The sequence below is a fragment of the Aulostomus chinensis genome, chromosome 9, assembly GCF_037954235.1.
Source record: "Aulostomus chinensis isolate RoL2024-O1b breed Wild chromosome 9, RoL_Achi_v1.0, whole genome shotgun sequence".
Classification (NCBI taxonomy): Eukaryota; Metazoa; Chordata; class Actinopteri; order Syngnathiformes; family Aulostomidae; genus Aulostomus; species Aulostomus chinensis.
In genome coordinates this window covers 28,382,316-28,396,421 of record NC_141328.1, presented here as the reverse complement: position 1 = coordinate 28,396,421, position 14,106 = coordinate 28,382,316, and the positions used below count along the sequence as shown (strand labels likewise).

Below are 14,106 nucleotides of genomic sequence, written 5' to 3'. Positions count from 1 at the left end.
TTTACAAAGTTTACATGTGCTGTTCAGTAATGTGACAATCGTGTAAACGGGTTTTCATGGACCAAAAAAGGTCTGTTTACTGTTGCACCTCCAACAGGACAAAAAGACCTGTGATGTCACAAATAAAACTGTTATGTTAGTTAACAAGATCAGGTTCCAAAAAATAAACAATCAAATGAAATAGCAGCTTAGCATTGGGCTACACCTCCCCTGTATTTTGATCAGGATGCCTTCTGCCCCCTCCCCTCTCTATTGTCTCCCCGTCACACCAGCGAAAGCAGCCTCACCGCTTTGAGGAACACCAGCTGTTACGCCTATTTTTTCCTCCCACTCTTTCTGCTTTTCTGATGACCACATCCAGAGTTGGCGCTGGAGAAGAAGCGTCACATGTGAACTAAATCAAAATGAGCAGAGGCCACACAGGTAACGAGAGATTGTGGGGTGAGACTCTCCTTCTCTGGCACATAGCTTCACGACAGCCGTGTGAGTGTCAGTCTCTGCAGTAGTTCTTCAGGTATCGGCCCAAAGTGTTGGACTGACAGACGGACGGATGGACATATTAAAAGCACCATCATGTGGTACCACAGCTTGAGCAACAAAGAGGGAAATCATAAGACGGCGAGATGAGAGACGAACAAACAGCGTGTATGACATCAGAATGGGCTTTTTATTGAGATATTAATTGAGCTGGGCTTTGTAGGATTGCTGCGTTGTCTTTTTCTCATTAGCTGAATAAATTACGAACTTTTCAAATCTCCGTTCAACTTTCGAACATATTCATACTAGGGCTTTCACTTCAGCTCGCCTCGCTTTTGAATACTCTTCAGACAGAGCAGAGGCATTGTTTGCTGCTTTAGCTTTTACCGCCATGCTGTGTGCACCCGTCATTGACGGGCAGACTCTTTGTTAGGGGTACAAAATAGTTACTTCCAGCAAATGTGTAAAAAACTGTAACACATTCACTCTCACCGGACTTAGACTTTCCCAACCACAAGACTTCACTATGATTCACATTTATGCAGAGCATGCAAATGTAAGCATACACCCGAATGCTGAGATAAGGAGGGAATTCATGCATTTATTCAATTGTAATTTATTCATTAGAGGGACATTATAGCACAAGATGGATGGAGCACATGACCTAGGTGAACTCAATCCCCTGGCGGCCCTCCAGTGTCAGCCAATCACTGGCAGATCGTAGGAGGGGTGTCATCACATGAATATGTACATTGGCTGCACAACACATAAACTCAAAGAGATGCAACCACACACTGTGTCATGCATCAAAGGATACCCAGCCCCAAGTGGGCCGAGGAGACGCTACAAATGTGACAAAAACAGGAATAATTACATAATGGGAGCAAAAAACCTCAAATACAAGTCCAACTACACATCAAAATGTCAAACCCGATACATACAAAACCCCGCTCGTGACGCATCGCAGCGAGTACTTCAAAACTAGCATTCAACACAAATAGAACGAGAGGTGATATTTCTCATACATTTCTGTGTGGAAAAGTTATAAGAACAATAAAACCAAGTGTGTTTAGTTTTCCAGCTCTCCTGGACCACACGGGTCACACTTTCTACTCTCGTCAGCCCGACATCCACCATTGGAGGCGAGTTATCACATCTGAGCCGGGCACAAACTCCCCGTGTGCTCTGGTAGGATAATGGCTGATGCTCACTTGGCAATACTTGACTGCATGTTCTCAGTTTTGGTTTACAACAAATTTATTCCAACCATGTCTGTTTATGAAATAAGAAAACGAAAAGACTCTCTATATTTATATTGAAGACCTGCCTTGCCACATACGTTGAAAGAGTTCTGTTGCCCTTCACAGTCCAGCAGAAAGTGTGTTTGCTGGGCCTCTCAGACTTGTTCATTAGTCTATGCCACAGTCGCAGCACGCCGCCTCACGTGGCTCCCGTCCCACGAACCCACACACTGCAAGTTTTGGGGCCATTTCAAGCAAACCCAAAAAGCAGCACACAGCTCGCTGTACTCCTGTACACACAGATCCTAACAAGGCTTATTGTTTGTCCTTGACATTCTCATGTATTTGATGAAAGGCTGGTGTGTTGACATCACAAATCTTCAAATGTGGAGCAATTTCTTTGTTCCTTCTCTCTTATCTGACTTGAGGGACATTGTGCTTGGGGTAGACTTGCTGTTAATTAAGCGCAGGGCTGTCTGATTGAAGTCTGTGAATGTACATGTGAACATTAAACGGTAGCTGGGAGAAGTGAAGGGGCTTCCCACATCTGCACTTCATTAGTGCTGCAGCTAATTCTCACTTGGAATGCGGTACCATACAGACGAATCAGTGCAGCAGTCTCATAAAAACACTGGTTGTTTATCTCGTTCTCAATTACTGAGTTACACTTTTATTTCCTGTGTGCTCAAGAAGGACTTAACACGCGTTCTCCATAAAGAAGTCTCACTGCTCGGCATCTGAGCAGTAAAAACTGGGGCTGGGAGATGTAATACTTGTGAGTCACTTTGTGTGTCTGCAGGGCAAATATGTATTTTTACATGTGTGCATGGTTTTGTTTGTGCACACATCAGCGCATAAATAAAGCATTAGAATGCATGATAGTCCTGAAATTTGTTTAAATTGACATTTCGCTTGTATTATTCAGCCTGTCGTTTATCTCTTGATGTGGCTCTGGGGAAAACGGCAGATACCATTCTCTCCCTGGTGCTGCATCAAGGAGCTGAGACCTACAGAGGCCGAGACTCTGACTGCTAGTTAGCTTCGTGCAACGTGTTACCACACCTCATCCAAAAGTCATCAAACACACATTTCACTGAAACAGTCTGCCTGCATTTATATAACTAGAGTTGCACATCATATTTGTGATGCTTTACAATCCCAAGATTAATTTTAGAATCAGAAACATACCCCCCTTTGATGCATCACCTCAGACAGCCTGAGCAGAGACTGGGAGAGCAAATGCTGCTACCAGTCATGGATGACTTTAGCAGAGAGGATGAGGAGGATTACTGCCTAACAAGCTGCCATCCTGAACCTGTTCTGGCTGATGACGTTTACAGTGGTATGCTAGCACATCCTACCCACAACCATTCACTGTGCTAAGCTAACTAGCAGTCAGCTGGCATCTGTAGGTCTCACTGTACTCACCTGTAACTGGGTGTATGTTGCATTTTTGGATGCGGCAGAATATGCACAGTAGCAGGGTGCTTAGTGGTGCACAGTTGAAGAGATCTTACTCCCACCACAGACACATCAAATCTACAAGCTGACTGAACTCACGTGCACCAACTCATCAACTGATTGGGATCAGAGTGAACAATGTATCGTGGTCAGAATGCGTACATGGCAAATCTGAGCTGCACTACAAGTGTGTATGTCTGTGTTTGACAGTGCACGTGAAGGCTGGGACGTGTGAGGTGATCGCTGCCCACCGCTGCTGCAACAAGAACAAGATTGAGGAGAGATCTCAGACTGTCAAGTGTTCCTGCTTCCCCGGACAGGTTGCTGGCACCACTCGAGCCATGCCCTCCTGTGTTGATGGTATGTACCACTGCCTGTGTAGTTGTGTATATTGGTATGCATCTGCATGCCTCTACTGTCAGATGTACAACAGTAGTGTGTCCTTGTGTGTGTACGGTATTAAAGCTTTAGTTCGGGACACATTTATGACTGGCGTCCTCTCCTTTTTTTCTGCTTTAATCAGTGACCCCAGGGGTCATCACTCCCTCTCAAAGAGCACAGCCTTTTCTGTCAAACACAACACTTTGATATAAATGGTCAATTCCCTCTCACAAGTGCCTCTGACTGGAATATAATCGATGCTCTTAAGTCGAGCCAGACACAGTACTTCTTACCAGGATGCTTCTCTAAAATAGGGTTAAGTTTAATCCGAGGCACTACTTATACATCATGGTAGCAGGTATTCTGATGAGTGCTGCTGCTCTCTGCTGAAAGCACAATATTGATGAAGGCTGAATTTAGATTTTACCGTCGACGGTATTCTCTAGGCAGTAGCTTTGTGTAACGCAATCCAGAAACACTGCCCTTGTGCACTGTCCTCACACTTCCCTCCTCTTCGATCAAACTTCCTTCCTGCTGCTAACTGAAGGAAATTAGGGATTAATTCAGAGTCAAAAAGATTATGCGTGGCACAATGTTGTAAGGGGTGTATTAACAAATCATACTGAATGAAATGTTTAATTTGCTCTTACTCAAATGGATTGTAAATGTAAGAGATACTTGTCTGAAGTAGGTCGAGCAGTGAAAAGAATCTGTGGCAGCTATATGATTCAAACACAACATGATGTCTTCATAACTCAGGAGCGTCCATGAATATTCAGACCTTCCTCCTCTTTCACTGAGAGCGGCATTCAAGCGTTCCCTGAGAATAGTCCCATCACTGAATTCTACAGTTCTACAGTTTCACTTGGCAGATGCTTTTGTCCAAAGCGATGTACAACACAACCAAGAATTTAGACTGGAGGGAAAAACCTTAGTAAGTACAACAAAGTCAATGTTTTTTAATTCTGCTCAAAAATCCATGTAATCTCGATCCTCCATACTGGGCTCTCAGCTCAGTTGTTCTGTCTGCTCTCGGTTCCAACTTCTGTGCGTACTTTTCCTCAGAGGACCTGAGCGCAGCCTTGTAGTGACGCTTAACATTCACACTTTTGACTCATAGCATTTGAGACACATGTTCGATACTGACTGCTGCAAGAATGAACATATATTGGTCCACCCACTCACTTTTAAAGCTCCTGCTTTCTGCATCATCTCCTTACTTTCAAGCAAGTCATGTCTGCTCATTCTCTTTGATAACAATCGATTTGATTGGCTCAGCTGAGTGATTTTATGATCCTGGCAAGCAATTTCCAAATTAACTGGATTGGCTGCACCTGCAGTCTGTAGCCGTGAAAAAAACATGTTTTATAGTATTATCAGCCATTGGTCACTGGTCCGGACCCCGACTGCAGCCTGTCTTTTGATGATGCCTGACCAAGTGGATTCAGGAAGTGAAATTATCTCTAAAGTGGACACATTAGTCTGCTCTTTCACACCATATCTCAAATATCAGGTTCCATCCTCCTATCACTCGACAGAACAGTCACACAAGGCCAGGAGGCCGGTGGCTCTCTGAGAGCTTTGTAGTCTAAGATAGAGTACATGGCATCCACACATACACACGTGTGTGTATAGTACGCATTGATCTTAATTTGGAGATGATGGATGTCGCTGAAGCCAGCAGGTGGGGAGAGACAATGACATGCAGCTGTTATGTGGTTTTCATCCTCTTATATATTGCTTTTATTATCTTGTTTTCTGCCTTGCGACCTTGTGTGTTCACCTCTCTATGCAATCAATTTAATTCAAATGAGCATTTGGATCAGAAGTTCATATTCTGGAATTTTCTGCATCAGGAACCTAATCAGCCTTTTATAAATCCTGCTTATTTGCAGGGATCAGTAATGAGACTGCAAATAAAGACGATATTTATTTGAATGAATTAAATGGCAACAAATGCCAGTCGACAACCACAGTGTGTGGTAGTCACATACGAAGAAACCCTTTCAGGCCACGTCATGACACTTGTTGAGAGGCTTTTTGAGCATTTTGTGTTTTTATTTATCATGTTCTTGGAGTTCATTTTAAGTACTGTATGATATAAAGCAATAAACTCTGACGGAAGAATCACTTTATTCACTGTAACTGCTCCAGGCACCATCAGCTTGAAAAGGGTTTATTAAACACAGAATTCTTACATTGCTAGCAGGCATTACATCCACATGGAGCAAATTCTAACAGACCACATGATGATAACTTGATGAAATAGTGTTGCGTGTCTAAGCTTTGCCTGCTGGTATCTGTACCCTCATGTAAGGGTTGTGAAACCACACATTCAGCGTCTGATGACCAAGGAACCATTTGAACATTTCCCTGACGGCTACCAAGATGTCCTGTAGAACAAGAATCCTTCTTAAAGTGTCAGTAATCTCCTGGGAGTTATGTCAGCGATTGCCAAGTCTTTAGGTAGTGAAGTAGAGTGACAACTGAATGGAAACTCATATGCTAAACATGCAATTACCTTTGACTGACTGTTATGTAGAGTGACTGTCGAAGAAACATGGGTTTTTTGTCACATATTCAGTCATAAAGACATAAAGAAGTCAGGCTTTTATTGTGGTGAAGGCTGTTTTGTTACTTTCTCGCTGTGATATTTAATCAAATTCCTCTTCTTGATGTGTCTTTCTGGGCGTTTTCCTGTGTGATGTTTGCTCATGGCACTTCATCAAGTCATTTTTATCTGATGTGTTGTGTTGTGCACAAATCAACTGGAAACCCAGAAAGATCAGCACACGTCGCAGCTGTCTCGAGTGTATCTTGTCTCCTGTTCTGTCCTTTTGTGATTCGTTTTTCTATTTGAATTGGAAATGTAAATGACTCTCTCATACCCGTGAGAAACCTACACATACAGTAATGCTGTGCAGAATTACAAAAGAATGTCCTCCAAACTGAAGTTAACTGATTTATCTTTGAAGCCACAAGGTTACAGAAATATTAAGGGAAGAATTCTATTTCATATTCCTCTGAAGGGTAATGGGGGTGAGACATATGGACAATATATCGCTATTATGTTGGTATTTTGCTTAGAATCAGAAAAATGTTGTTGCCAGTTGCAAGGTGATGTAAATTCCTCTTTGACGAGACTCAAAGACGGAATAAATACATATGTGGTTACAAAAATAAATAAATAAATCTATCTATCTATCTATCTATCTATCTATCTATCTATCTATCAATCTATATCTATATCTATATATCTATATCTATATCTATATATCTATCTATCTATCTATCTATCTATATATATATATCTATATATATATATATATCTATATATATATATATCTATATATATCTATATATATATATATATAGATATATATACAGGTTGCCAATAGGAGTATATATATATATATATATATATATATATATATATATATACTCCTATTGGCAACCTGTCCAGGGTGAACACCGCCTCACGCCCGAAGGGTACTGGGATAGGCTCCAGCCCTCCTGCAACCCTTAACAGGATAAGTGGTAGAAAATGGATGGATGGATGGGTGGATGGATAGATGGATGGATGGATGGGTGGATGATGGATGGATGGATGGATGGATGATGGATGGATGATGGATGGATGATGGATATAGCCTCCTTAAAACCCACTTTAATGTCATGCTGACGCTGAGACAACTGCTATCTTTTAGCGTCAATCTGCAATGAATCTGCATTAGTTCCTGCTTCAAAGAGGTCCACCTCCAATCAGCTGTGATGTAATGATGACATCTGCGTGACATGCTAATTTACTTTGATGGCAGCCAGTAAATGCACCTTTCTTTTGCCTGTCAAGGTGCTGTTAAATCGGGAACTTCATGGCAGACCAGACGGCTCTTCATTGTTATGCTAACGATGTGAGCTAACTAGCAGCCGTGCAGCCAAGCTGTGTGCGGCACTGGGGGCTGAGAGAATAGTGCAGCCCTGGAGATACCACACACTTACTGACCAAAGCGTCTCATGCACGGACTCCAGGACACACCAACATGAGGATGAGTCAAGGAAGGATATACCACACAGCCGGAATGAAGTCAATCGCCTACTTGTAGCAGTCTTACTGTGTCTGACAGTTGGACATACATGGCCACAATAATAAGCCTAATGGATTATAAGAGGTCTTGAAGAGCAGTGTTTTTGTTGTTGAAAGGTAATCAGCTCTCAAGATACTGTAATACTTAAATCTACGCAATGTAAAGCTAACCATTATGTTTCCCTCCTTTTAATAACACCCACAGTGTTGCTGTTAAGTGTTGCTCAGCTTTTTCTAGACCTGAGCTTTGTTGAAGACGCCAAGTACTGTCTGTAACCTTGAATCAGTAACAGACACTTGGTCATTTCTGCTGCTCTGGTATATTCCTGGATCCATCATGACTAAATGTTGTACTTTGTACAACCGAGGAAGATGAAGTATTGTTTTGAATATTTATGATGATCTAGGAGTCACTTGGCTGATCAATGGACTGGATGAAGGAACCACCTCTCTCGAAAAGCAGGAAGCATTTGGTGGATAAATTGCAATGTACTGGAAATGTATTGACACACACTGAAGCTCACACACGTCCTTGCATTTACATCAAGTGTTCCATGATGACAAAAGTCTGCAAGAAATCGTTCCTTCTTTCTCTTTCTGCAGCCTCTATTGTTGCCCAGAAGTGGTGGTGTCAGATGCAGCCATGTATGGAAGGTGAGGAGTGCAAGGTTCTGCCAGACCTCACAGGATGGAGCTGCAGCACAGGCAACAAAGTCAAGACCACCAAGGTTGGTTTGGTCTGACCCTATGACCCAACATGTGATCCACCTCTCCTTCCTGTCTTATTTGTCTTCATCCTATACTTTCTCTCTTTTCTTTAACCTCAATTCATCCTTTTCCTCACCTATTTTCTCTATTTACTTTCTCCTCCCGCCCATCTCGAGTGTAACATCAAACATTCTCTGAAGAAAAACAAGGTCAATAGAAATGAGGCAACAAACACACACACACACACACACACACACACACACACACACACACACACACACACACACACACATCACTATTCCCCTCACTCCCACCTGCCCTGCTTCCCTGCATCTGACTGGCAATGTAAAACAGTCGGTTGCATCAGATACACAAGAGTGCTGATTGTCCCATTCACCAATGATACAGTACATATGTGCGTGTGTGTGTGTGTGTGTCTGTGTCTGTGTGTCTGTGTTTGTTGTGGTCCATTTGTGTGGTTCCACTTGAGCCAACAAGAGCCAACGTTGCCACTTGTTGGCTTCTCTTCAGTGACTTGACCAGCAAGCTCTTAGCTGTCTGTCATAGGAGGGAGTTTGTGTGCGTCTCACCTCTTGTCACTGTGTGCTTGAGTGTGTAACCTCCATCCCTCTCTCTGCCTTCTCAGCCTCCATTATTCATGGATGGGTGCAGACCTTTGTTTTCTACCTAAATAATTGATTGAAGGCGTGGTCAGAGGAGAGAGAGTGTATCTCCCCGGGTGAAAGAGAGGAAGAACTCTAATGTATATACACACACATACACATACACACACACACACACACAGAGTCTCTCAGTTATTCTGCACTCTTTCTTTAAGCACTCAGAGTTGTCTCCTGTACCCAGGCTGTTTAAGAATTCCTTTCCTGCTGTCTCCTCCCTGCTCACCTCCCACCTGGCAACGTGGATCTTCCCCCCTCAAGTCTCTCCTTCTTTCCCTCTCCAATCCTCTTATTCTCACCTCTTATTCTGCTGTGATGGCCAGTCAGGACTTTTGTTGGTCTGCTCAAACTTTAACTTGCACAATTATCTCCCAGGCATTAGGGGATGTTTCTGAGAGTGTTGTTAAATGTTTCATGAATATTCTATAACAATGTCCCCAAACCTTCCTCAGAATGATGCAGAAACGTTTTGTCCCAGTAAACATTTCATCTGATAGGGACTTTACTGACAATGGTAAAACATCCTTGATGAGACTCAAACTTGGGCTGCTAGCGTTAGCCTCAATGCTATACTAGTTCCAGCTCGAAATACCATGATTCAAAGAGTTACTTAACATCATAATGCCATAATATTCTCATCATATCACAGGGTTCATTTTCTGTTCTGACAACCTGTTCTGAGAAGCCTGGGCTGAAGCCTCCAGTGGACCAATAGTGAGAATGGACAGAGAAGTAGGAGACGTCTTAAAATGTAAAATGAATGATCATGTAATCTGGAATTTTTAATGACGAAGAGGTGTAGATGGCATTTTGAGTATTTTTAATGTGGTAATTACATTAAGACACACATTATGGTTTTTTTCAATGTGTATTTTTGTACATATTGACAGGATGACACAGAAGCTGAGTGGTTCAGGTTCCACACGGAGCCAGTGGCCTTGAGCAGCGACTCAGTGGTGTGATTCCTTTAGCAACATCCTCTTATAACATTTCTCCTCATCCTCTTCAGTTTTACTTAAAATACCCACCAAATACTGCAATATATGATAAAATAATGTAATTTTCTAACATCACAAGAGGTTATCCTTGCAAATTAAATTTTGCAGCTAAATGTGCTACAAGAGAGTTAAATGTTTAGAGCAAAATTAGTAGCCGGGCTGCTTGAGAGACAACAGAAAATGAGCGTCTGAGGCTCGATCAGATCTGAAGATGATGCAAACTTGTGTGCACTGTTAGGGAAGTTGTTTCCTATATCTGATCTCAGGCGTTTAGTTTTATCAACGTGAAAACATGCATTTGTAAATTCTTGCACAAGATGAAAGCAGCTACATTATCATTGATTCTGTCAGAGCTTGAAAGAGCCCAAATATTTGCTGTCGCTTACATTCAGCTCTTTGATCAATGATCTTGTGTGCACTTGCATGTGTGTATGTGCACTCGTGAGTGTGTGAGCTGATGTGTGGGTCTCATTATGAAAAGAGTGCCTTTTTTCCCTTCTGGTGTGGTACGCTGAGGTCAAGATGCGCAGGCATCCAGATCAATAACATCGAACGTTCTCTTATAGTCCCATTAAGACCCGCTCGTAAATTGAAATTGACGATGTAGTGGGAGAGAGAGAGGGAGAAGATGAGGGAGAGAGAGCGAGAGAGAGGAAGAAAAAGAAGATGAGTGAGAGAGGCAGGTGAAAATGATGAGCAAAAAAAATCAAGTGAGGCTGGAGAGGGATGGTGGAGACAGAAGCGATGGGCAGATAAAAGAATAAAGAAAACACATGAAAACAAGAATATTGTAACTCGTCCACTGACAAGGAGCTTGTGTCTTGGTACACAGAGCAGGCAAGACTACAAAAGAGGGCTTGGCACTCTCTCTCCTTCCCTCCATCCCTGGCTGGGAGCAGAGGAGAGGAGGAGGGCAGAGGGAGGAGAGAAGGAGGGGATAGAAGACAGCTCGATCAATGCCAAATAATATCATATGGATGAGCAGACAGACACAGCCGGGCTGCCAAGCCACTGAGCTGTCATAGACATATGAGTGTGTGTGTGTGTTTGTGTGAGTGTGTGTGTGTGTGTGTGTGTGTGTGTGTGTGTGTGTGTGTGTGTGTGCATACAAAGTAGCAGACAAATTACAAGGTGTCAGTCTGTTCATGTCTGCATATTATATCTATATGGAAATGGAAATCTCTTTGAATAAAGTTGTGTAAAAAGCAAGTTTGACCTAAACAGAGGCAGTGAACGAATCTCTGCACATTCTGCTTAGATTGAACTTAATGCAGCTGCTGGGATATTAAAGAGCACAACAAACACATCAAAATGTAGCAGTTTCATTCATTTCTTTCCGTGAGTTACTCCTCTTTGGATCAACAAGAGTGTATGATGTTGGAGTCGACAGGACTTTTGCCTTGTGGCCACATAATAGGAAATTCAATGGTTGTGGAAAAAGCAATAGGAAACGTATCGTCTCTGTGGGCCTACAGGAGCCCACTGAGATGCTTGTGTGCTGTGAAAATTCAGATCCAATAATTTAAATCTACATTATAATTGCACCCTGGCACCTGCAGGCATATTTAAACACTGGATGAACACCTAGAGGGATTTTGACTTAGCACCTTAAAGCTGAGCAGCTCAGAGATGCAGCGATGTGCGTGAACAGTGAACTGGCGTGACAACAAACGCCCACGGACTCTTTGATCAGGCACAGGAGTAGACGCCTGAAGGCAGTGATCGCGGGCTCAGGGAGGGTGGCCTGGGGCCATCCAGAGCAGATACAGTAGAACAATCTCAGCTGCCAACTTGGAGGAGAGGCTGATCGGGGCTCTCAGGGACGGTTGGCCTTCACACCTAGCTGGCATCGGCATGAGCTGGACCAAAGAGGGAATCCAGTAGGGACCGTGTGGGCAAAGAGGGCGAGCTGCTGAGAAACAATTACACAGAGAACATACAGGACTACGACAGAAGAGTGTCGGGGAGTTGGGTCGATTACACGCACAAGCACTGTCAGTTCAACAGCAATTTGTGTCTGTTTGGTTGCTGGCCAGTAGAAAATGTCTCCTAATAGCTTGAAATAAACCAGAAGTGGGTGCATGAGCAAAGAAAATGGAAAGATGGATAGGCGAGGTAAAGAGAGAGTGTGATTAGAGCAGCCACCTCCACAAACAGAAGAAATGACATGGCGGCGGGCCAGGTGCTGAGAGTCGGGCATCGTGGGCTCACTGCCATTATTCAAGCTGTGTCTTGTTTAGTCTCTTGCCAGAAGGGACAGAGAGCACGCGCGCCATGTTGTTGTTGCTCCCCCAACAGGAACCACTTTCCATTATTTCCAAATAGTGGCCTGTGCTGTGCTGCTCTGCATTATTGAAAAGCTTGAATGTACGAGTGTAGCAGCACTCGTCTCACACTCTTTCATGTGACCTTTAGTGTCTCACTGGTTTCGGACTATTTCAGTGACCCACTTCTCTTGTTACAGGTGACTCGATAATCCCGCCTGCCTCAAGAAGACGGTGACGGTGGAGGAAGCACAATGGATCTACCAGTGGTGGTGGGGGATCGCACACAGATGGACTTCTATGAGGATCCAATTATTGTTTCATTTTTCTGAGGACACCCAAGGAAATAGTGGCTGAAGATACTGGACTCAAACGCTGCCTGCTATCACCTTAAACCCAACCGAGTGTCCTTGGTATTCTGCTGCAAAGGACTGCATTACACACAATCCTTCACTGCTACTTCAACGAGTGAACTAAAAAGCACCGGATTAGATGACAAAAAACAACCAATTGTAGTATTCATCACTCTTCTATGGCTTAGTTGTGTTTCGTACGCATACTGGGAATATAAGGGATCTGGATTTTAGATCCTGTCTTACAAATGTCACCACAGAGAGGGAGTGGAACCAGATCGGCGGCCCCGTGTGGGACGGCTGACACAATTAAATTAAACTGTGCCACAAACGACACACTCAAAGCTGTCAAAATAATTCTGAACCTGACCTTTTCCTTTTCAGATTCCACCTTCATAGAAATATCTTACCTTGAATAGATTGTGGTTTACCACATGCCATTTTTTAAAAATGGGGAGACAGTTTGTCTTCTTTTTCTTTGTTTTTTTTTTTGACAAAGGACAAAATCCATTCAGGGTTGAAGTTAGACTAATACCAAGTAGATGTTACGGTATATTGAAACATGTAAACGTGTAAAAAATGGTCCATGGAATCAACAGGGCTGAAAATACATTGATGCTCTAATGGTTTTAATATCTGTGTTTTTAAACGCCTGTTAACCGCTATTGAGTACATGTGTCAGTATTATATGAAATGAATAAAACCTTTCAAAAGAAAATGATATCTCTGCCTTTTTTTGTTGAGACACTTGGAAATAAATCAACTTCAAAATGGTAAATGGACTTGAATGGACACCCTTCTTCCTCATGGTGCTGAACAGTGTTGCCTTGTTCAGATCCTGACGCTGGAGGCGGCCATGTTTGTTTTGTTCTCAGGACATGGTGGCTGCAGGAAGGGAAGGTGAATGTCCTAGACGGACACTTCCCTCCCGTCAGTACCATCACAGCCTCGCCGAGCATCGTGCTGTGACACGCTCTGCACTTTCCAGTGTTCCATTAAATTCCTCCCAACATCATTTCCCATCACGCTACCCAGTCTCCCTCTCAAATAAACTACAAGGCAGCAGTCAGACACTTGAAATTTAGTTCCAGCTGGACAAAGTGCAGCATGTCACACAATTAAAATTGTCAAAATCTGATTTTGCTTCAAATTTGAATGCAGCATCAATTAATTTTTGTTAAGAAACCTGCACACTTCAAGCAGCACGAGTCATGAATCGATATCTGCTGGTGGTTGATTGGTTTTTCATCGACAACTGGGGGTTGCTGCTATTCTCTTTGCAGCTTTGGGTGTTGAAAAGTGTTTTGTCACAGAATAAAAGCTCCAAACATGCATCCCTCCTCAGCTGTGACAGACAGCTGATAAACGAGAGGAGAACTCACTGACCTCTGCGTGTTCTGTTGAACGATGCAAAAACTATTACTGGATCAACCTGTGTGTTTGTCTGGATCCCCTTGGT

At 43.0% G+C, this 14,106-nt stretch overlaps 1 protein-coding gene across 3 annotated transcripts in view; it reads left to right on the top strand.

Annotated features, from left to right (window-relative positions):
- Window positions 1-13,425, top strand: part of LOC147256659 (chemokine-like protein TAFA-2) — a 73,514-nt gene extending 60,089 nt beyond the window's left edge. For 2 of the 3 annotated variants that reach the window (XM_086212817.1, XM_086212819.1), the window contains 3 exons: window positions 3,390-3,539; window positions 8,248-8,372; window positions 12,495-13,425. In XM_086212817.1, the coding sequence (XP_086068943.1) occupies window positions 3,390-3,539; window positions 8,248-8,372; window positions 12,495-12,506 (287 nt within the window). In that variant the 3' untranslated portion in view covers window positions 12,507-13,425. The remainder of the gene's footprint in view (window positions 1-3,389; window positions 3,540-8,247; window positions 8,373-12,494) is intronic. The other variant, XM_086212818.1, reaches the window with a different exon arrangement.
- Window positions 13,426-14,106: the final 681 nt, after the last annotated feature.